We start from the raw sequence: 25,760 nt of genomic DNA, 5'->3' as shown, positions 1-25,760 counted from the left end.
CCATACTCTCGGGTACTCTGGATAGGCTGAGAGAATAGCGAGCACTTATACTTATTTTTGCTTATTTGACTTCCTTCGTTGGAGGAAACAGGATCCATTGCGCTTAGATTTCCTGAAGACCATTAAAGACTGATGAATCATATCCACGACCAGATAGGACACCTCTAGTTGACGTCCAACTGAGCCGTTGTGGGAATCACACCTGTGCTACATCCAAATTCCGGCAATGTTGTACTGCCACCTTTGAGAACGGCTCTGATGAATCTCCTGCCCATTCCGCCGATTCCCTTCAAATAGGAACGCCAGTTTCGTTCCAAGTGGCCAATGCCAACCCAACAAGGAATCCTCCAATCCACGGCAAGATGTGTCTTGGACGTTTCGGGAGAGACCTATGAAATAACGCAAGTATCTCCCTTTGCTTTTCTTTGGACCACCCTTAAAAAGTTCGAATCTACGAAGGACTCCGTAAATAGGCTTGATATTCATCCCCCTTGAAATGGTTTCTAGGGGTATTTTGTCAGGATCGCCGCCATTCATGCCGCCTGCCTATTTTCCGTCTAACAAGGACCCTTTTTTTCCGCACGCAAACCGGGAAAAATTGCAACGCAACACTTGCAGATGGGCTACTGCATGGTGTAGGGGCTCAGACTTGTGCTGCCGTGGCTAGTTCGGCACGATGGTCACATTTCTCTCCCCGTTCAGTCATCATGCATCAAGGCCAGCGATCTTACCTTGCCATCCGGACCATGCATCGGAACTAACACGGTGTCCGCGCGTTAATTGGCCCTGGTATTCGCATATTTCCTCGTATGGAACCTTTTCCAGGGTAACTCACTGGCTCTTCGGAATTTCTTCACCCTTTCATGCCCACCCTGCAAAGTTTCGGGTTGACGAAATGATTGGCAATCGGCTACTCCAACATAGAGTCGGGTTCAAAGAACTCATTTTTTGATGCAGATTTGGAATCCGTCGACAAATTATTCGCTTTCATTCAAAGCCGGAATTCCGATACAATGGTTAAGTCTAATTGGACCCGAGATCGAATGCCCAATTCTCAAGAGGATGGAAATGGTAGGCACCTGTGGTTGGCATTCTTCATCCTCGTCTTCTACCTTCGTTGCAGCAGTCTGATGATTGTTCGACCGGATCAGTAACGCCAATTTCAAAATTTTTGTGTTCCCTGTGGTGTGACCTGTCAAGCCCAGAGTCGCTCTGCCATGAGCCAAAGCGAGGATTTGGTACTGTAAACGTAAGTCAACTCTGTGGGCAGCCAGGGCGTATTCGAATGTTACTGTAAGCGGTTCTGAAGACAAGGACCTGTCCCTGCTACGTCCCCCTGCTTTCTCATTTCCTACTCTGAGATTCCCCCGCCCTTGCCCTGTTCCCGCCAAGTCTATTCCGGCAAGGGTGGGTTTATATTTATTCCGTGCCCCTGGATCTCTCTCTGGTGTTGATGAACTCGGGTTGGCTTTCACCCTTTTTGCCCCACGTTTTCAAAGCGCTCGCAGATATCGAGTGCAGAGATTGTGCTTGTTTAAGTATATTTCAAACAACTATCCCGTATCTCCTGGGTAGTTACAATGCTCGCTTTTTAGCTCTAACCCTTTGCCCGCCTGCTTTTTCGTTTCACGACATAACCCGTCTATATGAACAGCATCTGCGCTTCTGCCCGTACCCGTCCCTCGACGGGTACTGGATATGTGGACAATTATATGTTGGGTTGTTTTACGTTGGTAAGGATCGAGGGTTGGTGAGCTTAGAAGCTCCGTTCCCGATTCTTTGCACGTCGCGTAACGGGGGATTTTGTGTACAGGACATTAGGATCCGGATGTTATGGACCTACGGAGTACATACCTATCTTATGCGTACCCCACTTGTTTTTAAACGTGAGCCAATGACCATTTCATCGAAAGAAGCTTCGAAACCTTTTTTTTTTTTTTTTTTTTTTTTTGGTATGACAATTTAAGCGGATTGTCGCTTTTTGCTGAATATGGATGAGAGGGAACGAACGGGAACAAACCGCAATGTTCCGTATATCCAATGCATTGCGGGTCCCTTTCCGGTTTCCGATCCACATTGATCCTCGTGGAACGGTGCTGTCTCAGTCCTGTTATCATTCAGGGACGGCAAAGACGACGATAATACGGCTATCGACCAAGCTCTTGGAGCTATAATGTCAGTTGTATCAGCTGCCGATCCGTATTGTCAAACACGACTATGGCTGTCGTTTGTGCCTTGGAAGGGCTTTATCCGGTGCTTGAAAGGTCCCCATTGGGTTGGCTCTATTTTGAGAAGTATCTACGGAGTATGACAGTGCAATATCCTTAAATACACCAGGACCATGCTTTCAATCCCAAGAGGCTATTGAAGGAGAGAAAATTGAGGGAGCCTAGGCATTCTCCATATACATGCAAGAATTTGATGGTTATTGGCAAAAGTACTGAGGAGTTTTGTATGAAGCAATCCCTCTTCATAACCAAGTTCCTCTTGTTCCTTGTTGGCCATGCCATCCCCTTTCATGCGTGTGAAGCTTCGACCGCCTGACTAACCATCATGGGTATATAGTCTCTCGCAATCAAATCAATCAGCATATGGCGGTCACCGTTCGCTTAGTTTTAGGCGCCCCTTTAGTATGGTTGCTTGTGTGATATAAGGATCGAAAGTTTCTCTTTGCTGGCTCCATTGATTCTCAATAAGTCCAAGGTGACAAAAAACCATGGCAGAGAAACCCAGCCTATGCTCCTTGTCCTTTGTTTATGCTTAAGCACATTCGAGTTAGTTAACATTGTAACTAATTCCTGGGGGCTTCTCAAGTTCTTTCTAGTGTATTATCACTATCAGCCAAAAACAAGCATCCCAGCCAAATGAGCTGGTGCCATTTGCTCCCTGCTTATGCTTCAGCAATCACTTAATACAGCGTCTTGGTATGTAAATGGATTTTTCTTCAACTGTTATCTTGGGCATCCCAGATAATTACCATACAATGTGATTGACCTAGTTTTCAAGTCGGACTGAACAGCCTGCGTGCGCATGCACTTGCTCAGTGCTCACTAGGGGACTTGACATTTTCCAGCCCGATATCTTATTCTCAATTCTCCGTGAGCTGCTCGTCAGCATTTCATAAGCATCTTTGCGACTGAAGCTCGAGAATTCTAATTTCTGGCCCTACAATCCGCGAAGATTCCAGTCTGGACTCTGGAATAAACATCAATTTATACAGATAACTCTTATATGATCCTACCAATTCAGAGTTTCAGATTGATGTCAGACACACAGTTAACGCAACACCAAGGTTGATGTGAAGGTGACGTGAACGCAATATAGAGGGACAGACAAACCACATTATTTGCTGAGATGGCAAAAAGGATTAGGCCCACGGGGAGTCAGAGACATACTATACATAGTGGATAAAGTCATGCAGCAAAATAAGTCATTAACCAACCTTCTTAATAAGTTGATGTCTAGGTCCGGTTCCAGAATAATCTGGATATGACAGATGTGAAAGATAATGGCACGACTACAAAACAATGCTTTCAATGCAAAAGAACCTATATAGTATGTACAGCGCCTGCAGTCCTGATTTCGATGGAACAGAGCCATCTTGACCTGGTTGGCAACACTGGCTCAAATTCTATCGCTCTGGGTAAAACGCTTCTACGAAGAGATGCTCTGAGTATATCAACCACATTATAGCACCTTTTTATTAAAGCAAAGACCCTTGGAACTTCATTCTCAGGTCCATCTTCGCTGCAGTGATAATTATCCTGCCAAAGTTGGATGGATCATCCCTCTTTATGAGAATGGCGGCGGCGGGCGCCCATCAAATTGGAAGAAGATATGTATGTTTAAACAGCTATTGTGTGCACTTTAGCATAGGCTAACATACAACAAGATGTTATTTGTGAATATAATACTCCAAACAGACATACTGGGATGTTAGTATATAGTATCCCTGATTTTCTATTCATTCTTTGGCGAATGTGGGAATTATGTCAAATCCCAGCCAAAGTGTCGCATATTCACATTTTGGCGACTATTTGCAATGATATAATATTTGACTTAATAAGTTGTGCAGAAAGGTCTTATTATCATCTTTGGTATGTTGTTCTTTGAGGGGACCATGCAGCCATGCTTGATGTTTGATTTAATACCCATATTATACCACAGGGCCACAAACCACTATAAATTTACTAGCTGAGCCCCAACAACAGCATCAGCCCCAAAACAATAACCATATCTCATGACCAAAACAAGTGTTTTTGAGAAGATGTTCCCGATGGGTTACATTGCTGGCTACTTTTAAGCAGGGACTTCATGTGGAAAACTAAGACCTCAAATTTTCTGGTGATGATGTCTTTACAATAACAACCCCTTAAGACTGTGTGATGGGTATTATCAGGACAAGTCCGCCAACTACTTTGCTTGGCACAGGAAGGGCATCACAAGCGATATAGATAGCTTCACAGTGGTAAACAATGATGGACCTCATCTTCTGGGATGAGCGAAGTGCCGTGCTATAAAGCGACGGAACTTGGAAGATTTAACCTGGTACATGGCCACCCGCACTAGTATCACTTTATTGAACAGCGTTCTAGCATTTACCCCATGGTCCAGTTTGCTATCCCATCTTGTTTTCTGGATTGAATGTTATTCTTAAGACGTGATAATGTTCGCAGTAATTGGGTATCGACTATAGTGTACATTATAGCTATGTCTAATCATCACTGGTCTTTCTCTTGAACTTTGGTGCATGCCTTGGCTGACTTCCATAATTCCGGCGACTGGTCTGTTTCTTATCACGACTCATACTTGCACCGAGAGTAATATCTACTCTTGGTGGTGTAGGAAACCCAAAGCCCTTAGCGACTTTGACGAGATCGAGTTTGTTCACATCGAAGACGGAACGCAGTGAGTGTGATGCGTAAGCTTGAAGGTAGGATCTGTAGCCGTCTTTAGCGGACTATGCAAATTATCTCGTGTCAGCATTACGCGGCATATATTACGTGTAGATCTCATGGGTTGATACCTTGTTTAGGTAGTAATTCTGTCCGATCAGCTTCTCAAGCTGAGATTGTACGTTGACAATCTTTTTGGCTGGGAATTCGAACTCCACAACTGGAACACGGGCGTCTTTGAGGTGCTTGAGGAAGCCGACCTCCGAAGGCTGTAAGAACATCAAGCTGCGTCCCTTCCCATTAGCGCCACGCGCTGTGCGGCCCACACGGTGGATGTAGTCTCTGGGATCATCCGGCGGATCGAACTGGATGATCCAATCAACGGCCGGAATCTAGCTCGCAGGTTAGCACAGCGCTCTACCCCTTGATTGAGATGAGTGAGACTTACATCTAAGCCTCTGGCGGCAACATCAGTACAAATCAAAGTTCCTTGCTTCGCGTTACAGAACTCGAAAAATGTGTTTGTTCGCTTCTGCTGTTTTTGCTTTCCATGAAGATCAAGAACAGGGAGGTCGATGTAATTCAGGAGTTCAGCGTGGTATTTGACGCAGTTGCAACTGGAGAAGAAGACGATGATCTTCTTCTTGAGGTTTCTTTTGAGGAAGGAGAAAAGGAGGAGGAAGCGTTTATCAGAATCGCAGATGACATAACCCTGCTCTAGGCCCTCAACAGTGCTGTGCTCTTTGCGGTGATCGACGTTGATGTATAGCGGACCGGGTCGCAAGGAAATACGCGCAAGATCCTCAACCTTTGTCGTTTGGGTCGCGGAGAAGAGCATTGTCTGTCTGTCCTCAGAAGGAAGGATCTTTACAATTTGTCTCATTTCATCCTCGAACCCGACCTCCAGGATCCGATCTGCCTCGTCGATGACTAGGGCCTTTAGATTTTTGAACACAAATCCTTCGGTGTTCTGCAAGTGATCGAGCAGGCGTCCGGGTGTGGCAATGAGCAGATTTACTCCCTTTGTTAGCTTTTCTGCTTCTGCTCTTCGATTAGCACCACCGATAACAATGCCATATGTTTGCGAATGGTGTGCCATGAGTTCCCGTGCAACACCAAAAATTTGTAGTGCTAGTTCACGGGTTGGGGATACCACAATAACACCAGTTCCTATAGCCACGAGAATTAGCCGAATTCCTCAATGTAGCAATCCATCAGACGAATCTTGGTATCCTACCATTCCTCGGTTTAAAGCGCAAAGCACTCAGCATTTCCACAGCGGGAATCAAAAATGACAGTGTCTTCCCCGAGCCTGTCTTTGCTGCTCCTAAAACGTCCCTGCCGGCCATCAAAGGTGGTATTCCCCTCCGCTGAATTTCGGTCATTGTCTCGAAACCCATTTCCTGTATCGCTTTCAGCGTTTTCTCCGAAAGGTTAAGCTCGGTAAATTTCTGAGGTTCATTTTCGGCCTGAGGCAAAGAAAGAGCATTCAAAGATGGTAATTCCGGTTGTTGTTCAGATTCCGATTTTTGCTCATCATCTCGTTCGACGGGAGGTTGGGACGCCTCGCTGTCCTCCTCGACGACTTCTTCAGGTTCATCGACAATATTCTCTGATACTCTGTCCTCCATGAGAGATGGATGCTCCGTCTTGCGCTTTTTCATCTCCTGTTTTTCGGCGGAAGCTTCTCCCTTCGAGGATAGTGTGGTTTTCACGAGCGATTTTGCGGCATTGGCACTTGTCAGGGCGGTGTTTCCGCTGCCCCCGTGCTTTCTCTTTCTCTTTTTGGAATGTTCTTTGGATGTCTCCATTGTAACGGGCATCTTTGTGGCATCCAAAGGAGTGCTTCGTTGTCTTTCGGCCTCACTTTTGCTAGGAGTTTTGCGCTCAACAAAAAAGTTTTGCAACTCGAAGGTCACGTGCCGATAGCCTGATAAGCTTAAGCGCCTGACAAGCCTCACGATCTCCCCACGCCTGTGGCTTGCCTCTTCAACCGCCAGAACGCATATCGGAGGGGCATGTCGACATGGCGGGATGCTCCATCCCTTTGACCAGAGCAGTACTCCGTACAGCTGCCATGGTTATGTATATAGTTTCAGACACCGGAGGGACCGGCCCACCGTTCAGCCTAACTTATCGCTGCTTCTCAAGACCCGATGATGAAAGCAGTTCTACGTACGTATGGAGTAAGCAATCCCGAATACCAAGGACACAAAGGAAATAACTATGCTTGGGGTGTGGATTTGTTAGAATGGAGATTTGACCACATTTGGTGGACCGACCGCCGAGTGTCGGCATTCCTGCCACCCCGGTGTGACGCCGAATTTGCGATATTTACGGGTGGATTTGGCAGTGTACTCCGTACGGAGAGTGTACGTGTGTAGGTACTATACATTTGAGGCAGATTCGGGCACCGATGGAGCAAAAAACTTCTCTCTCGCTCAAGCGCACCCCGCCAAGCGCGTTCGTGGATAAAACAGAGGGTTTCTCAAGGAATTTTTTTTGCAAATTATACGACGATGGACTTCCTGGAAGTGATGTTTGAAGAGCATGTGATCCCAATCCCCACGATGGAAAGGCCGTCGCGAACGCACCGAGGAGATCAACGGGACGTCACGGAGAAACAGTCTTTGACGGTGAAAAACCCTTTCCGCTTGAAGGATTCAGGTTTACGTGTCGCCTGTTCGTGGGCATCGGTATGAAATCATATCGCCCGCAGCAGGCGGCAAGGATTGGCGCCTGTCTTATCACATATTCTAGCCTACACAGTCAGGAAACAGGACTCTAACCTGCGCGCACAGAGTAACCGGTAGAGTTTTCGCTCCCATCATGATCCAGGACCCCCGCGGGCACAGGTTCTGTAAGGGGGCGGACAGAGTGAGACTTTTATATGGCTGACACTCTTGGCTGAACGCGTGTGCTGGATGGATGGGCGGGCTGTGCAAAGTTACACACTAGTAATCCTAGAACCTGGCTGATGTAACGATCATGCATAAGAGGATGATTCAGCATTTTATCCACAGATTATGTCCTCTGATTGGCCAGATTGGTCAAGTTGGCGGGTCAGTTACCCCTGGCGCCGCCGTACCGTGCGGTATGAGACAGCCAGGCCTTTGGGGCTTGCCCACCCCTGCGAACCTCGATCCAGCAACACCTCATCCTGCCTTCATCACACTCGCAAGTCCCATCGTCAACCGCCCCCGGCGTCTCCAACCTCCTCCGCTTGCTCATGCGCCCTCGCTTTACTCTCTCCGTCACCCAAAACATTCTGCTCCGTTGGTTTCTTGATCTCTGTTTCGACTGAGACCCGTTCTCAACTCGCCTCGCTCCGCTCTACACTCACATCTCACATCTCGCTCTCCTGAGGCACCATCGTTGCCATCCTTCAAACCTTTCAAATGGCCTAACCATCCACACTCGATTTCGAGCTCGTCACTTTGTACCTTTTTTCCAGTCACTCGTTTGTCTCACCTTCCGGAAGACGTCTATCCATTTCCCGAGCCAAAACTGTCGACGGTCAGAATCGATCGATTACCCTTACCCATCCACATCTCTACACATCCTCAACAATTCTCGTCACCCCCGGACTCAAAGTGCTGGCATTTACGATAGTTCATCTCCTCCTGTATTAGACCCGTTTTCGCATATGCTTGGAAACGCCGTGTACTATACCTACAAAAGCCATCCATCACCAAGTCGATAAGATACACCCTCGACACACGATTCAGCCTTCAACCCCGTCGTCACAATGAGGCTGTTGTCGTTATTTTCGTTCTTCGTCGCCTTCCTTCCCTTCTCCCCTGGTGCCTTCGCCATAAAATTAATCGAATCGAAATCACTTGTTCCTTGCCAGGACAACTCTAATCTCACTGCCACCTTGTTCAATGTCCTTTTTACCCCGCATAACAACTCCTTGCTGGTCCAGATGGTTGGCGTGTCCTCCATCTCAGGCAATGTGACAGCACAGGTGGAGTTGATTGCCTATGGATTCACGGCTCTGAAAGAGACCTTGAACCCTTGCGACCTCGATCTTGGCGGCCTGTGCCCAATGACCAAGGGCTCAATCGAGATCGAGACGAACTTCGTTAATCTTTCTCCCGATGTCGTCAGCAAAGTTCCAGGTAAATTTTTTCCCTGAAGTGTTTTGATCTTGCAATGGATAACTAACACTTGAACACAGGAGTCGCTTATGGCGTGCCTGACCTAGATCTTAAAGTACGAATTTATGTAAACTCCACGGCTGAGAAGAGAAGTATCGCGTGTGTTGAAGCTGCCCTGTCCAACGGAAAGACTGTCTACCACCGAACCGTAGCCTGGATTGTTGCTGTAATAGCAGGTTTGGGCTTGGTTGCGTCCGCCGTTACATCCGGTCTGGGGCATTCCAACACCGCTGCCCATGTCGCCGCCAATGCGCTTTCGCTCTTTGGCTTCTTCCAGGCACAGGCCATGATTGGGATGTCCAGTGTAAAGCTACCTCCAATTGTGCAGTCTTGGACGCAGAACTTCCAGTGGAGTATGGGTATTATCCGTGTTGGATTTATCCAGAGACTTGCGACATGGTATCAACGTGCAACCGGCGGAGAACCATCAACGATTCTGCAGTCGCTCTCAACCACATCAGTCCAGGTGCAGAAACGATCAGTTGAATATGTCCATCAGCTAATGGCTAAGGCTGCTAATGAGCTGATAAAACGCACTAACAGAGATGAGGGTGTTAGTGAGAACAGCGCGACAGTCAGTGTCCGAGGCATAGATCGAGTTGGATTCCGTGCTCGCATTGAGCGTACCAACATTTTCATGACAGGCCTGATCTTTTTTGTCGTGTTTGTCGCCTTGGTGATGGGCTGTGTTGCTGGATTCAAAGGCGCCTGCGAATTGCTTGCGAGATCCGGCAGAATGAAGAGCGACAAATTCCAGGACTTCCGGAACGGCTGGAGAATTGTGATGCGAGGCATCTTGTTCCGACTGGTCAGTAACAGCGGTCTCTGCATCGTAGAATAAGTATCCTGCTAACGCTGCTTGGTTTAGACATTGATTGGCTTCCCTCAGATGTGCATTCTTTGCTTGTGGGAGATGACTCACAGGGATTCTGCTGCTGAAGTCGTTCTCGCTGTTGTGATGATCCTCGCTATGATCGCTTCATTGGGCTGGGCAGCGTGGAAAGTTATTCGCCTTGCAAAGAAGTCAGTTCTTATGCACAAGAATCCTGCCTATATTCTCTATTCCGATCCCTCTGCGCTCAACAAATGGGGATTCCTCTACATACAATACCGGGCTACAGCATACTACTTTGTTGTTCCAGTTTTGATCTACATATTTGTCAAGGCTATGTTTATTGCCTTGACTCAGCCCGCCCCCACGGTGCAGGCTTTTGCGTTATTCTTTATCGAACTGGGAGTCCTTGTCGGGGTTTCCATTTTGCGACCTTGGATGGACAAGAAGACAAATATCTTTAACATTTCTATCGCTGCTGTTAACTTCTTTAATGTCCTTCTATTGCTTTTCTTCTCGGAAGTATTCAAGCAGCCAGTAAGTTCTTGAGCCCACTCTGAATGCCACCATTACTGACTATGTCTAGGGCCTTGTCACTGGTGTTATGGGTGTTGTGTTCTTCATTGCCAATGCTGTATTTGCCCTCATCCTGCTCTTACTTGTCCTTATCGCCTCTATTTACGCCATCGTATCCAAAAACCCGGATACCCGCTATCAACCCATGAGAGACGATCGTGGCTCCTTTATTAAATCTCAAACCCAACTTACTACCGAACTCGACGCCCTTGGTGCGACAGCACGGGGCGAGGGGAAAAGGCCTTTCGATGACGATGTAGCGTCATTTTCGGGCCATTCCCAGACTCATTCTAGCTCCCTACATGATGGCGGGTCCGGTATCGCCGTATCACAACACAGTGCACGGCAGGCACCTCACTCTCCAGTTGATACATCAGTCCCGCTCTTCCCAATGAGTGAAAACCACCACCAAGGTTTCTCTCCTTCTAACCCACCTGGTCAAGACAACCGTGGAGTGTACAACGATGGCGGGGACTTTTACGGACGAACTCAAAACGCATCCCCTGTCCCAAGGGGGTACGCTACATCGCCCTTCAACCGGAGTGGCTCTGTGAACTCCAATCCAAATAGTTACCGGATGCAGAATAGTGCGAGTCCGTGGCAGAGAGGTGCAGGCTATGAACACTAATTGAGCTGCTTTTTTCTTATGTTTATATCTCTCTCTGTCCTTCCCTTGTAAACAGATGCAGGACAATAAATGCATGGGATTTTCTAAGTGTGTATGGAGTAATATGAAATTCTGTTGTCTCCGGCGGACTCGCCTTGATGTTCCTTTGGTTTGTGTTTCCCCTTTGCCGCCTGTTTCTTCAGCCCAATTGCACAGCACTACGCATTTGTAGATGGTTAATATCTGGAGGCCCTTTATTGCCCCCTGTTTTGTGTTTTCAGGGCGTTTTCGTGAGAATGAGAACTTTTCGTCTTGTCGAGCATTATATTCACCTTCCTTTTTACCGTGCCTTTTTTTCATGTATCAATTATTCTTATTATTATTATTATTATTATTATTATTATTATTATTATTTTTTTTTTTTTTTTTTTTTTTTTTTTTTAAATTATGATGACCTTCTACTATTTCGTGTACTATCCTCTCGGGACGTCATCCAACTGGTGTGAGTCGTTGAAAGGTGTTACTCTCTTTTTTTTTGCACTTCAATGTATCTATTTGAATTACAGCTTGGTAAATCTGTTTCTTTGTGATACTTGCTTATAGATAACTAATAATTGTACAATGTACAGTACAATTTTCTTTTTTTTTTTTAATGAATGTTGACCCTTAGAACATCTAAGTTTCTCGGTTCATGGCGAGAACTAGGGGTATTATTCGCATTTTTGATATCTTATTCTCTTTTTATTTTGTTCGAGAATCGATCTACGCGGATATTGAGTGTTTCAAAAGAACGCTCAGAAAAAGGAGTCTTGTAATACATCCCATCCACACACCTTAAGAGCTGATTGTTTTGGAGAAAGGAGAAGAAGAGGAATGGATACCGATAGAAAAAAAAAAAAAAAAAATACAGAACAAGGAAGCCTGCCCAGTGTACACAAACAACAGCGGATAAACATGAAAACGGAAATAAAGAAGATCGTGACTTGCCATGGGAATTAGACTATTTCGACTCGCCCAATCTCGGCGGGGGACCAGCTGGCGGGCCACCGCTCGGTGGTGGTGGATATCCTTGCGCTCCGCCGGGAGGGGGTGGTGCTGAGCCGGATGCACTACTTGGTAGTGAGCTATGAGCCTGAGGCCCAGGACTTGGTCCACCCGGTGGACCTCCGCCCATTTGCGGCGGAGGGAAGCCCGGTGCACCAGGTGGGGGGAATTGGAAGTTTGGTGGTGGAACAAATGAGCCGCCTGGCGGTGGGGGTGGGAACGGAAGATTGCCAGGGGGCGGAATCATACCGGGCATTGCAGGTGGAGGTGGGAACTCGCCTGAGCCAGAGGTGGGTGGTGGAGCGCCAGGGAAGGGAGGTGGTGGGAAGGGCATGCCTCGGCCGCCGGGGGCTATGAGAATGTCAACTATCAGTATGAATCCATCCCAGCAGCTTGCCAAAAGGAGAGAACGTACGTGGGGGCATCATGCCAGGTGGCGGGGCACCTGGGGCGCCAGGCATTCCAAACGGTGGTGGTGGTATTGAGCCAGGACGACCTGAGACCGAAATTAGGATTATGAGACTGGACGTCAAGGGGACAGCTGATTTATCACGTACCTGGAAATCCAAAAGGAGGCGGAGGTAGTCCACCGGGTTGCTGGAGCATGGGATTGGCGGTAGCTTGGCCTTCTGCAGCGTAAGAGGATGTGATAGAGTCAATGACGGACTGGGCTTTTTCGTGGCCGATTTCTAGTTCAAAAGCCGTTAGCCGCCTGGGAGTCACGGCCTAGTTGCGCTTGATCGGAAAACTCACGCTGATAGTATTCGACCACGTTTCTTAAGTGATTTCGGCCGGCATTGTGAGCCTTCCGCACGCTCATCGAGTCATGGGTAAGGTAGACATCACAGTAGTCGCCTAAAATTGTAAAGCCACCAGGTTAGCGAATCAGAAATGTCATCGGCGCAATTCTCCCCGGATGCCGCTACGCGTTCCGACATGCGGGTGACTATCCGCAAACCGGATTTTGAGGCCGGAAAGCGGAAAAGGGAACCAAAACCTACAAAAGAGTGCATAGACAGTTAGCTCAATGCACGCTTTAATATTTGGCTTGCTGCAGAGAAACACGGGGTGGTAGACTTATATTTTGGCATCTTGGTGGCCTGTCAGTCCCAGTGGGACACGCTACCTCTCTCCAATAGCAGTTCAGGAGAACCGAAACTCCACAAGAGATCAAATCTGGCCTTCAGTAACCACGCTCTCTCCGGAATGTACCCTTGCGCTCCAAAACGCCTTGCCTTGTGTTGTCGCTCGACGTGACGTGTAGGCGGTTGCTTGACGAAAGCGATGGTTGTCAGTGGAGAGCAAGTGCGACGGCCCGAAGATGCAGGCTGGGGCTTGAAAGCAGTTTTCGCGTGGTGTTTTTAGTGGTGCCTTATAGGAGACAATGCGTCGAAAACACTCGATGGCCTCGAGAGACTGCCCGCCGGACTTCGCTGCTCCCAGCAAAACCGATTAGAGCTACTGAATCCGGATTAGTGGCGAGAGATGACATGGCGGCAGCGCGCGGCAGAATGGTAATGTTTGCATTGTTTGAAGCTACGCACACGTGATTCATTATATTACCTAAGAGATTAGTCATCAAAACAAACAGAGCAAACGGCTGCGTTGCCGATTTCGCCATAGTGGGGCGGGCAGTGAGTACAAGACCCAATTAACCGGAACATCACTTGAAGTTGACCATCGAAGCTCAAAGCTGTTGGGGGAGAAAGCTTTCTTCGGGAGTCTGTGACTCTGTGAGTCGGCGGGGCTTAAGAATTGACCCTGAATATGCTGGCACTCTGGTGCTTTTGAACTGCAGAAATTGAGCTTTCGACCAGGCCAGTCGACTCCGTCCTACAAGGGAACCGACTGAAGCTTGAAAGCCTTTTCCCGTTAGGTCAGACAGAGGTACAGAGTACCAATTCCTGCATCCAAGTGGCAAGAACACCGCCTCTTCTTCAGGGATGCTTAAAACGATCCTTGCTAGTTGGGAGGGGGTTGGGGGGATGCAGCTCATCCGACTGGGAACCGACCAAGTGGCCATACGACCAGTCCAGACTGGGCGAGAACGGGAGGAAAAAAAAAAAAAAAAAGGCTCATTTGAGGGAGGTCTGCCAGGAGGCACGGGCACTCTGGAGTACCTCTGCAGCATGCGGGTGATGGATGACGATCCCCCTCGCCGGCCAGGCACTGGAAGCGGAAGCACGGATCGGTTGGGATGCTTCTTCGCTGGCGTAATGGAGACCAGCGACCGGCCTGAGGACAGAGCTCTGTATTCCGTCCTGTTCTGGTGACAAGTTGACTGTTGCGAGCGCCTCTCCCCATTGGCTGGCGGCCCCGTTTCTGTTACGAAACAGAAATACGATTATGTCAGCCGTACCCGTCACCTGATGAACAAGGTTTGGCGCTAAACCGGCATGGGCGCCAATCCAGAATAGGCAATCCCCAACAGGCGGTGCCAGCGCTCGTCACTAGTGACCACCCATCGCGACGTGTCGACAAATAGCCCATGGACACGGGGAAGACGTCACCCGGTGACCTGCTGATCAAATATTGGCAGGCCAAAGCGAGAGCAGCAGGGACCAGCATCGCGTCACCGTGTCTCTTGACTTGCGAATCGCAGAACTCTCCGTCCTGCGCTGCTTTAAACCGGGGTTGAGAGTCGTGGAACCGAGACCCCGTCCAATGACGAGGGGCGATGGCGTCAGGTCCAGTGCTCGCCGCGCCGTCAGGCGAGTGACTTGGGAGTTTCAAGCAAGGAAACCTGGCTTTCGGCGCTGTCTTTGCTGGAAAAGTAAGGTATCAAGGCACCGCCAGAACCGTACCTTGGCGGTTTGGCGCAATCCATGGATTTCGCTAGAATAGATCGAAGGCGTCACTCCCTATTTAGAATTTTTACCGCGAATGGGATGTATTAATACTCTCAGCACGCCAGGCGAGTGACATAGCCACCCAAAGTCAGACGAGGAGTCATTCGATCTCTTCTACGGTATTTTGCGGGCTTTTCTCCACCAAGGTGATCCGCCCACTTTGAGCAACGGACCGTCTCAGTGTTCAGTCTAGGCCCTTCCTGTGCTCATGCATTATATTTAGAAAGATGACATCGCGCTAGGTTATATCTGGAACGTCCAGTCCATTGGAATTACCTTTTTGCTCCTCTTTTCTCGGACTCTATGGCCACGTGCAGGGGTTACATCGTTCCTTGTCATCTGCCTCGCTTGGAATTTATAGCATAGCTCCTCTCTTTTACCTCTTGCCTTTCACCTTCTCGTCAGTTGACACTTTGGAATTTGTTCCTTCACTGCCTTGGTTTAGACTCATATAAAAAATATTGGAAGTTCGTGTCCTGCTTTTAGCATATTCCATCGACTTTCCCTCGCGAAATTCACGCCCATCCTCGAAAGCATGTCCCCATTCCGCTTCGTTGAACCTCTCCCCACGGCTTCTACCACCGGTCGAAGACAGGCCCTCTACGGTGCAAGAACCGCAGCTACCAATACTGCTGGCCTTCGTACCGACACTGCCAACGGTGGTTCCTCAAGACGCATATCCTCTTCGTGCCACAGACAAGGCTGTTCCAGCGCCAGAAACACACCTGCGTGCCATAGCAGTGAATTTGCCATTTTCAGCTTCGATGAGGAATTGGAATATGAACTCAGGCGCGAGAAAGAGGCAGCTCCGGTCTTTCACGTTGGAAGGAATGGCGACGCAAATATCTTTCGAGACAGTCAATCCAATTACACGAATAGCTGCAACTACAGCAGTAATTTCCCTCGAAAGCAAAGTACAACTTCTAGTATGTCGTCAAGCAATCAGTCCACGAACTTGGAGAAGACGACGTGGATGAAGAGGGATACCGGCTCGTGGCGATCGAGTTTTAATCACCTTCATTCATAACATATATCTCCATCTTTTCACCTACACTTTCGACTCTCGACGTCCTTCGCCGATTCGATTGTCTCTCTAGACCTATTTCTTTCTAATACCTCTTTTACTATATCTTTTCTAACGACGGACACGAGATTTTACGAGCACGCATACTACTAAGTTGCAACATTTGACTGCATCTTCTTACACCACCTTTCCATCAACGCATCTTCATCCTCGCCCAAGATCCTCTACACCAATCCTACGGCCTGCAACCTCTATTGTTTGAAATAAAAAAAGTGCTTGGGCTTCGGCTACTCCTGTCTCTCATCAGCATTTGGAATATGAATAGAGTAGCTCGTACGAGCTCATATGTAGGTTAATATCTTAAAAACTGATTTAGGAGTCTAGAATAGCTAGACAAAAATGGAAAAAAAAAAGGATTCTCGAAGCGTTGAATTTCCTTTGCATCCATGCCTGTTTAAGACCCGTCCACCGGGTGAGAGTCTTGCATCCGCGTCACACAACCTTGTGTCGGCCTTGCGTATTCTTACCACTACAGCAACATTCAAGTTGAAATATAGCATATATCCTGTTACGAAGCAACTTTCGCTGTGTCGATTCCCCCTGGAATCCGGCGCCAGCTCCGGAATTGCTGATGTAAGCCTGTAGACAACCGCGCCAGACGACCAGGGTGAATTATCTCCATTGATTTGAGAATATAATCTTCTGGGTATCAAAAAGAAGCCAGGACCTGCCACCAATTACCAAATTCAAAAAAAGGTATCAAAGGGAAAAGGAAAGCTTCAGAAGTATAAACATTTGCAGCACGTTGGGGAAATCGCTGGGTATTGTACATGAAGAAGTACGCAACAGGTATAAAGACACAAGAGATGCATGTTTATTCTATAAATCTGCATTTATCGGTGTTATGTGAATTTTTGATGGATTATATCCGGGTTCTCGTGCCAGTCGTCAATGCTCACCCACATCTATAAACTGGTTAGCAACGCTCGTTCCTTCATAGATAGCTGAAAGTATATGAAATGGCACATACTTTTCTAAACGTGCTCAGCCCCGCCAGGATACTGCCCCCGATCCACGTGCTGTACTTCCTTTCCGGTGGAGCGAATATCTTGATCCGCATGTCTTTCACTGCCAGTCTTTGCACCTCGTGCAGTAATCTGTCTCCAAACCCTTTGCAGAGTGTAGAACCGCCGGAGAGAACAATATTGGCGAAGAGGGATTTACGTAGGTCCATGTCTGTGCGATTGATTGCGTCGACGACGATTTGATGCACGCCGGGATACTCAAGTCCAATTATCTCGGGGTCGAAGAGAATTTCAGGCGCGCGGAATCGTTCAACGCCGACCTAGGAGGATAAAACGCGGTCAGCGAGACACATCCGGGTCAAAGGCCTCATCAAATCAAGGAGGGATAGGTATACCTTCAATTTGTGTCCATCTGGCAAAACATATTCCTGTATCTTTGTATCCTGTTTCCCTACGCCAGTGGACCATTCCTTCTCCTCTTTCTTCGGATCCAAAGCCACATATGATGTCTTCTCCTTGATCATCCTCACCACCTCCTTCTCCGCACTCGTATGAAACACATAGCCACTCTTCCTCAGCAACAGTTGTAGATGCTCCGTGACATCTCTCCCGGCCACATCGATCCTCCGTATACTGCTTGGCATCGCAAAGCCCTCATAAACCGGCACCGCGTGCGACACCCCATCCCCAGAATCCAGCACGATACCGGTCGTCCGGCCAGACGCGTACAACGACAACACCGCCTGAATACTCGTATACAATGCCGGGATATTAAACTGCTCGAACAAAATCTGCGCCGCCGTGTCCCTGTTCGCGCGCGGATTCAGCGGCGGCTCCGTCAGCAGCACCGGATGCTCTTCGCTGAGCGTCTTTAGCTCCCCCTCATACACCCACTGCCATATCTTCTCCATGTCGTCCCAATCTGTAACTATTCCATGCTCCAGCGGGTATCTGATCTTCAGGAGTCCGCGGAGTTCTTGAGCTCGTTGGCCGATAAACACGTCGCCTTCTAGCGCGCCGGCGAGGACTCGTGGGTGTTTTGGTCGTCCGACGAAGGAGGGGAAGTAGCATTTGGGGAGGTCTTCGCCCGCGAAACCAGCGCGTATAGTGCCGCTGCCATTGTCTAGGACTATGGGAGCGTTGTGGAGGGTTGCCTCGGCCATGATGGGGGATGTCGAGGAGGAAGTGGAGTGCGTTGAAGCTCGTGGTCGCGTTTATTTATGTACTCTGATGGAGCGCAAGGTTGGGATTTCAATGCTCGTGAGGCATAGACAGTGTCAGGCTATCCAGAATACTGTAAAATTATAGGTGAAAAACAAGTGATTATTATAAGAATTGAGGTAAAGACATGTGTGAAAGTGATTAGGTCTTTGTGGAGTGTTTGCAGCGGTGATCGGCTTGAGGAGCTTTTTTTGGTTTTCAGGAGTCCGATCAAAAACAGTGCGATGGATGAGCAACCTCTCCAGCCTTAAGGCACAGGCTTTTCCACAAAATGACATTGCCTTTGTTTCTCATATGCTACTCTTGTTCCAATTAAACCATTAATACTATATCTTCAGTCTGGATCCTCTATATACTTGCTGGGGTGGTCTCATCGTTTAAAAGAATCACGGTATTGCTGTGACACAGTTTGCCCGAAAACCATATTTCAGTTTTTAATCACATAAATTTATTGAATAGAAAAGGAAGACCGTGCTTGCAGAAATATGAGTATCCTTTCAACAGAGGACAAAGCTGGGATCTGCAAACATATAGCTCCCTATTAAAATCTCAAAAAGTAAAGTATATATACATAAGCCACGCATCCTTCGACGTCGCGAGGCCTGGAAATGCATGTAAGTAGAGCTCAACTCAAGTCCTACCTATCTAGACTACGAAGCAATAGCGACAGAGCAGTGCTATACTATTGAGTCGGCAATGTAGCAGCTCTGGGCGTTTTAGATATTTGGATGTCGTGATATATATCCAGGGAGGCGTCTTAGTCGAGAAATCCTAGTTCATCTTCCATTACCCCGGCTAACCCTCTACCGAAGTTGCCTTCGGTGCTAGTGACCGGTGGCCAGGCATGGAGCTTAGTACGGAAATTTTCTGTCTCTGTAACCGTGGAGGCAAGAGATCTAGATACGCGTTAGCACCAGCGCTTTATCCAGGATGATGACTAGCATTAGATGAAAATATACTTACCCCAATTTACCGTGCAAGACATACCCAGCGGAAGATAGCTGGTGGGCGAGCTCAACCTGATGGTTGTGCAAGAGTTCGGGGTTCGGGACCACGACCAATGGGACTCCAAAGCGCATTGCTTCTAGGATAGTCCCGGAGCCTTCAATCGGACAAATATTCGGATCAGTCGCCGGGATTTAGAACATGAAAAGGAAACAAGCAAGAAAGAGGACGACGAGGAGTTACCTGCATGGCTCACAATCATTCCTTCTTGTCTATGGAGTGCGGGATTAGCCTTGACGGCCATCATCTCCTGCTTCAAGCCGTCCACGTTGTAGTCGAAGCCTTCAATTGTCAGGCCAAATTTCTCCTTGATATCCGGGCCGTTTTCCTGTAAGAACTCATCAAGGACCTGATAACCTAGCTGGCCAACCTGGAGGAGAAGATGGGTATATGCTTCATTTCGCAGCGCGCCGAGGAAGAAAGGGCTCAAGACCTCCCGAAGAAGCGAGTTGAAGGAGGCCGTGGCCCCGACTGTCACAAAGCAGAGCTTCACCGGCGATCCAGGGTCACTGGAGGCGTATTTCGCAGGATCCATCTTCCACTTCTTCTGGCAGTGCATGTCTGTTACCTCGTTCATAGTCTCGAATAATGAAGAATGCTGTTGGATATAAAATAAGCAATACGGAGCTCGGGATGTATGAAGCAATGGACCAACGATGGCGGGCTTGTTGTAGCTACCTCCCGAGGTGATGATTACGGGTCCGGCAGCATAATGCAAAATGTCAGCAGGAGGGAGAGATGTAAATACACTCCATCTGCAGTGCAGTTGACACTGGAGTGCAATAACGGCCGTCAACTCCCGTCAGCTTGATGTCACCTCGATGCTGCGCAAGCGTGACAGACAGCCGCATCTGCAGCCAACTAAATCGCTGAGTCAGCAGTTAATCGGATAAACGATTCGCCGAAGGACCGGGCTCAACGCAAAGTCCGGCAGGCGGAGCGAAAAGGCAGCAAACTCGAACACCGCAAAAGATCCCTCGAGCAGCGTTTGCTTGCCCAATTCGCCCAACAATGGCGTCAGTTGCGAGATCCCTGAGCCGGACGGCTTTATCTATCGCCAGGCAAACGACCTCCAGGCAGAAACCAACGAAGTGCCTCTGTCTGGTCCCGCAGCACTCTCGTCGTCCATTCTCCATCACGCCATTTCCTCTCAACCAGAAGCAGGAGGCTGGTCCCGACACGCCCGTGGCCTCTGCCGATTCAACGGACGATCAGGATGAAGAGTCGTTAGAACGCCGGCGACCAGGCGGAACAGCATCGGACAGCGCCCTTAATGCCCAAATGTTGCGGGACATCGATCGAGATGTCAACGAGATAGAGCGACAGATGCCGCTACATTTCGAAACGCCAAAGACGAAAATCGGTTTTTGGGGAGAAGACGAGGAAGATGAATGGTCCAGAACGGAGGATGATGATGACGACTTCAAAGACGATGCCATCACTTCAATGGCTCATGCCGAACTAGAGCAGCATCGCGAACTAAGAGAGTACGCCCGCATAATCGCGTGGGATATGCCTTCGCTAAGTGGTATGTGCAGTTCCATTCTTCTTCCGGTGTTCCGTCTTTATTTTAAGAAAAGCCATGCTCTAACTGCCAACCCTCACCTATAGCCCTCGCGAAACCTTTTTCCCTCCCTCCGCAAACCCACATTCTCCGCTTCCGCTACACCACCTACATGGGTGAGACTCACCCGGCCGAATCCAAAGTCGTCGTCGAACTCTGCTCCAAAGACCTCACGCCCACATACCTCACCGAGGATCAACGCATCACCTTCCTCAAACTCGTCGGTCCCCGCTATAACCCAGACACAGACGTCATCCGCATGTCCTGCGAAAAGTTCCCTTCTCGCGCACAGAATAAGCGATATCTAGGTGACCTGGTGGAGAACCTGATCTCCGAGGCGAAAGAAGGCGATTCCTTTGCTGATATCCCGCTGGACTTGCGCCACCATACTTCGAAGAAGAAGCTGAGCTTCCCCACGTCGTGGGCTATGACGGAAGAAAGAAGGCGGGAACTGGAATCATTGAGAAATGAGAGATTGAAGATTGAGCGGAGCAGAACGAAGGTTGTAGATGGGAACGAGGCGGTTGTGGTCGCCGTTAAGACCCTGCCAGCTTTGAGCCAGGCGAGTCCCCGTGGTGCGGCGGGTGCTGGTGGTCGGAAGGAGGCCGTCCCTGTGAAAGCTGGACGGGGACGGGGCCCGCAGAAGTCTCGCTCTATATGGTAGCCAAAGTCCGCAATTCAATGTCAGGGTTCAATCAGGGTTCTGGATAAATGGGGATAGCTGGCATATCTATTCATTGTACTAGATTTTATTGGCAGGTGTTTACTCTTGTACTATATAGTCCGTTGGATCAATGTTCCAATATAGAAAATTCGAAAAGATACCAAATACGTATACTAACCAGTTTCGAAGCCTTACATTAGCGCACGCGATATTCCTAAGGACAAGGGAGAAAGAATATTTCAAAACAATTGCATTGCATTAACAAGACCACTATGGCTATTAATACATCAAAGGAAGGATCTCAAATTTTTCAGGGAAGTTTTGGAGGGGACTAATAGATCTTCATCATCAGAATACAGAAACATCAAAGTACATAATTCAGGGTAAAAGCATACAAGAATAACAAAACCGACCTCAAGACAAGGCAAGGATGGAAACGTTGTTTCAAGGGGATCAGAATCATCTTGACTATTTGGGTTCGAGGAAGCGATCGCATGCCTGAATTGAGTCAATGGAGATGTCATTTTAGCCCCAGAACATATAAGCAAGACAGTATAACAACAACAACAGCAGCAGCAACAAAAGACAACTTGCAAGTAAAAAAGATGAAGGATAAAAAAATATCATCAGCTGGTCGAAGCATCAGTCTAGCCGGAATTGAAGGATGGCACTGAGTGGATTGCGCAAAAACTGAAAGTCATCTGCAGCGTGGAAGGAATGAAATTGAAAGTCGACAGCATCAAGTATATAATCCAATGTAATGGGAGGCAAGATCCTCTGAGTGTCCAATACATGAATTATATTGCTTGCAGTCCAATTGAAGCCAATGGTTCTTTCATGATTTATTTCTTTTTGTTTGCTCTGCAAGATTTTTATCAAAATGGATATAGGATTTGCACACGGCGTTCGGAATAAAGTGCATGCGTCATGGTCTGCCTTGCTTAGAGTCATCGCCGAAGGTGGACATTTCATAATGTAAGAATCGAGAGACTTGCTCGCAAGAGCTATCAAGCCGAACAACAAGTGGTTAAATTGCTGCACGCTGGGTTGGGGCGTCATCGTTCAGGTGCAAGTTGAATAAGTCGCAGTCTGCGTTGAATTCGAAGATACGACTGGTCATGCTAGCGGTGCGCTCACAATACAAATTTTCTGGGCTAGCCCTGGTGCGACCGTTTCCAATGCTGGAGCTGGTAGAACGAATAGAAGAGCCACATCCAGAAGAGCTGGTGGAGGAATAAGATCCGGGATTTGCGCCAATATTGGGAGCCCGGTTACCATCAAGAGAAGAGGGCGATGCGGTTCCAAAAGGGCTAAAAGCTTTTGCGACAATCTCGTCGCTGGAGGGAAGTTTGGCAGCGATAAACCCATCTTGGCCATTCGAGGGCTTTGCGTCGTTGCGAGGCTGGTAAAGACGACGGGATTTCTGATGCTTCGTTTTTGATTGTTCCTGTTCTGCAATCAGATCCGTAAGTGGCTTCGGGGGCACGAAAGGCGACATTGGTAGTTCAGAAAAATCAGCCTTTCCGCCGCGCAAGGTCCATGGAGATTTATTTGCTGGCTTCGACACCGGAGTTGCTGCGCCAGTCGGGTGGGGACTCATGCCATTGCCAGTGACTCCATTCAAAACAGCACCATTTTGAAGATAGCTACCAGTGAGCCACTGTGCATTCTTGCTTTCGGAAAGGCCCCCCATGGCGACGGGAGTACCAGAATAAATGTTATCGTGGTCGAAATGATTGCCAATTTTTCCCACAGTCTTGTTATCTTTGAAGGTAGGGGCAGCATCCATTATATGATAAGAGCTGAACCCGCCCTGGCCATGGAGCTCAAACTGATTCACAGGGCTGAAAATATCACTCAAAGTGCCTGATGGCGGTGCCGCACTTCCTTTGACAGTCTCTTCAGGCAAGGCTGGCATGTTGACTACCGCGTGGGTCTTGTTGGCCCTTTGCAGAGAACGATCAATTTGGTTTTCCTGTCTGTGCTCACCAGTGGTGACAACTTCACGTGGCAGATCATGGAGATTCTTGGGTGCTTCTATTGCCAAACGCTCAAAGCACTGCTCTTTTTTGACACCATTGAAAAGGGCTTGCACATTGGAGCGATTTGCACGGGGTCGCCCGTTGTCAGCACCCACTGTGACACTCTTGATATTATGCTTCTCCCTGTACCAACGAGGGATGTCTCTGAGCCCAAGCTTCTCGAGAACAGCAGGGTCGCGAGGCATTTCATGTTTAAAGATACAGCCTAGAAAACTCTGTTAGATGTTTGCATTATCAGAGTCTATCAGAAATTCACTTGCCTTGCTGTTGATAGTCACACTCGCCATGGCGAAGCCAGAAAGAGCAGTATTCCTTCTTGGAGTTTCCTTTCTGCCTGGTGTTGGGATTCTGATCCAGCGTAAGCCATCTGCTTCACCCTTTCCACGAATAGTTTCAAGAGGCAAATCTTACATTCTTAGCAAGCTCCTTTCCGTTACGAGTCGCATTCTGCTCTCAACCAGGTAAGAATGTGGTCTGATAGTGCTGTTTTGCGAAGATGTTATTCCTATACTTGCCTTGGGACCAGCTGGGAGAGCCTTGTTATCACCAATGATGACATTTGCATTTCCAGAGCCTTGAGTAAAGCAGTCGATGACATAGAACTGGCCGCGGTGATTTGCGCTGCCGAGACTGGTCATGCCCTGGGTGTCGTTTTGGCTCAACAAGCGAGGAACACCCCGAACTGACATGAGGGGAGGAAGCTCATCAACGGCAATAAGAGGGGTAAGACTGCCATCCTGACGCGAGATGAAAAACCGTGGGCGAAGAGAAGCATCCATCCTCGCCGTTGAGTGGAGAGATGGACTGTACGAAATGTATTGGAGAGCAACGAAGCGTGAGATGAAAGCTAGATGTCGAGTGCGTGAAGATTGAATACAGGAAGAAACGGGAAGAAAACTGGATGGTTTAGGCTGATGAGCAAGTAGAGGGTGCTAAGAAGGAGATGAAAAGAGAGCGTGAGGGAGGGAGGAAAATTCTACAGTGCGGGGTCTCAGAGAAGAACACAACCTGGAGGCTGGGAGAGGTGCTTGATGGAAAAAGCTGGAACTTGCCGTGAGTGCTGTTGAGGGCCTGATCATGAGGAGGATGGCCAGCACACAGTGTTCAGTTCCCGCTAGATTCGCCTATATGAGCAAAGTCGCGAGAACAACCATAAGTCAAAGATCAAAACAAGTACCAGGATCTTTGTTAAAACGCAAGGCAGTCACATTTAATAAAGATAAGCGCCCGCAAAGCCTGGTATTGAACCCTGATAGAGTAGAATACCCTGTCTGCCGCAAGAGATATTAACCCGGTCAAGGTCTTTGGGGGAGAAAGAACCCCGTCCAAGAATCTCACTCTAGTTTAACATCATTTAAGCATTGACCCGTGTTTGCCCAAAGAACCATTATCCACAAGCGTGGAAACAGTTTGCCTTCCACCTGAGACAAGCATCTGTACCAATGCTGCCAGCCCAAGGACGCAACGCTCGGGAGCGTGCATACGCACCACGAATACAGCAAAGGCCGAAATGAAATGAGAAAAGGGGAGATTTCCAAAATTTCTAGACTTTCTGTATTATATAAAAATCTAGAACTCCACAAACTGGGTCGAACGGGTACAAAGACGAGTTTCATTCGAGCCAAAGCATAGCGACCATCAACAAGCCGATGGTGGCTACAGATGAAAATGCAAGTGTCCTGATTCTTAGGATTATGGAATAATATCATTATTGACAATACTCCTCACTGCTTTCTGGGTATCATCGAGCTGATTTCGGTGAAGCAGGCCGCTGACACAGAGGCCACTACACGGCTGCCGGAAGCAGACTGTGAACATAATACAGCACCACAAAGCTGGAAAGAGGTTGTGTTCTAGGAGATAAAAGACGCAAAGATATAATTCAAGCCTTGTTGTAGCCGATTTGCTGCCCGGCATTTGACACAAGGAAGACGCACCTTTGTTTGAAACAGTTCAGTGTATTCTAAGCTGTTCATAGGTCGTGCTGTAGGCATAAGCTGATCAAAGAGGACTCTGATCCGAGACAAACAGCTGGCACTGTCTATCTATTGCAGATATTTTGAATGTTTCATGTCTCTGCTGTTTGATTCCTGTTCCTGTCAATCAAGCCACTGTGATGAAGGTCGGAAGACGATCGGCTGGGGTCCGACGGGACTGCTGGCGCTCCCAGTCACGTGCTCTATCTACGCCGCCGCAAATCTGCATGAACCAACTAGACTTCAAAGTCCTCTCATTCTTCTTCATTTACTGGG

The 25,760-nt window shown here is 48.2% G+C and overlaps 8 protein-coding genes across 8 annotated transcripts; 3 read left to right on the top strand and 5 right to left on the bottom strand.

Moving 5' to 3' along the window:
* Positions 1-4,680: 4,680 nt before the first annotated feature.
* On the bottom strand, positions 4,681-6,760 carry HAS1 (ATP-dependent RNA helicase). The gene is made up of 4 exons (XM_003066408.2): positions 6,133-6,760; positions 5,344-6,065; positions 5,027-5,287; positions 4,681-4,960 (listed from the first exon to the last, which is right to left on the bottom strand). Exons 1-4 carry the CDS (start codon positions 6,716-6,718, stop codon positions 4,715-4,717), a joined length of 1,815 nt encoding a protein of 604 aa, XP_003066454.1. The 5' UTR covers positions 6,719-6,760; the 3' UTR covers positions 4,681-4,714.
* A 1,314-nt stretch (positions 6,761-8,074) lies between these two features.
* D8B26_005466 (uncharacterized protein) lies at positions 8,075-11,420 on the top strand. Its single transcript, XM_003066409.2, has 4 exons — positions 8,075-9,016; positions 9,076-9,863; positions 9,924-10,424; positions 10,474-11,420. The coding sequence occupies exons 1-4, from the start codon at positions 8,644-8,646 to the stop codon at positions 11,089-11,091; spliced, it is 2,280 nt and encodes a 759-aa protein (XP_003066455.1). The 5' UTR covers positions 8,075-8,643; the 3' UTR covers positions 11,092-11,420.
* A 364-nt stretch (positions 11,421-11,784) lies between these two features.
* On the bottom strand, positions 11,785-13,030 carry D8B26_005465 (uncharacterized protein). Its single transcript, XM_003066410.2, has 4 exons — positions 12,868-13,030; positions 12,672-12,803; positions 12,530-12,610; positions 11,785-12,465 (listed from the first exon to the last, which is right to left on the bottom strand). Exons 1-4 carry the CDS (start codon positions 12,932-12,934, stop codon positions 12,071-12,073), a joined length of 675 nt encoding a protein of 224 aa, XP_003066456.2. The 5' UTR covers positions 12,935-13,030; the 3' UTR covers positions 11,785-12,070.
* A 2,468-nt stretch (positions 13,031-15,498) lies between these two features.
* Positions 15,499-15,990, top strand: D8B26_005464 (uncharacterized protein; the record flags this gene model as incomplete). The annotated part of the gene is made up of 1 exon (XM_003066411.2): positions 15,499-15,990. The coding sequence occupies one exon, from the start codon at positions 15,499-15,501 to the stop codon at positions 15,988-15,990; it is 492 nt and encodes a 163-aa protein (XP_003066457.1).
* A 604-nt stretch (positions 15,991-16,594) lies between these two features.
* Positions 16,595-18,297, bottom strand: RO4 (Actin-like protein). The gene is made up of 3 exons (XM_003066412.2): positions 17,408-18,297; positions 17,018-17,332; positions 16,595-16,952 (listed from the first exon to the last, which is right to left on the bottom strand). The coding sequence occupies exons 1-3, from the start codon at positions 18,173-18,175 to the stop codon at positions 16,890-16,892; spliced, it is 1,146 nt and encodes a 381-aa protein (XP_003066458.1). The 5' UTR covers positions 18,176-18,297; the 3' UTR covers positions 16,595-16,889.
* Positions 18,298-18,700: 403 nt separating this feature from the next.
* On the bottom strand, positions 18,701-20,062 carry ALG13 (N-acetylglucosaminyldiphosphodolichol N-acetylglucosaminyltransferase catalytic subunit alg13). Its single transcript, XM_003066413.2, has 3 exons — positions 19,422-20,062; positions 19,197-19,335; positions 18,701-19,129 (listed from the first exon to the last, which is right to left on the bottom strand). The coding sequence occupies exons 1-3, from the start codon at positions 19,813-19,815 to the stop codon at positions 18,991-18,993; spliced, it is 672 nt and encodes a 223-aa protein (XP_003066459.2). The 5' UTR covers positions 19,816-20,062; the 3' UTR covers positions 18,701-18,990.
* A 152-nt stretch (positions 20,063-20,214) lies between these two features.
* RSM24 (mitochondrial 37S ribosomal protein mS35) lies at positions 20,215-21,603 on the top strand. The gene is made up of 2 exons (XM_003066414.2): positions 20,215-20,766; positions 20,850-21,603. Exons 1-2 carry the CDS (start codon positions 20,250-20,252, stop codon positions 21,464-21,466), a joined length of 1,134 nt encoding a protein of 377 aa, XP_003066460.1. The 5' UTR covers positions 20,215-20,249; the 3' UTR covers positions 21,467-21,603.
* An 890-nt stretch (positions 21,604-22,493) lies between these two features.
* On the bottom strand, positions 22,494-24,287 carry D8B26_005460 (uncharacterized protein; the record flags this gene model as incomplete). The annotated part of the gene is made up of 3 exons (XM_003066415.2): positions 22,494-23,713; positions 23,765-23,856; positions 23,920-24,287. 3 exons carry the CDS (start codon positions 24,285-24,287, stop codon positions 22,494-22,496), a joined length of 1,680 nt encoding a protein of 559 aa, XP_003066461.2.
* Between the last annotated feature and the right edge of the window lie 1,473 nt (positions 24,288-25,760).

This window comes from Coccidioides posadasii, chromosome 3, assembly GCF_018416015.2.
Source record: "Coccidioides posadasii str. Silveira chromosome 3, complete sequence".
NCBI lineage: Eukaryota > Fungi > Ascomycota > Eurotiomycetes > Onygenales > Onygenaceae > Coccidioides > Coccidioides posadasii.
Note: the sequence above shows the minus strand (reverse complement) of the source record. Positions and strands in the feature narration are given on the sequence as shown.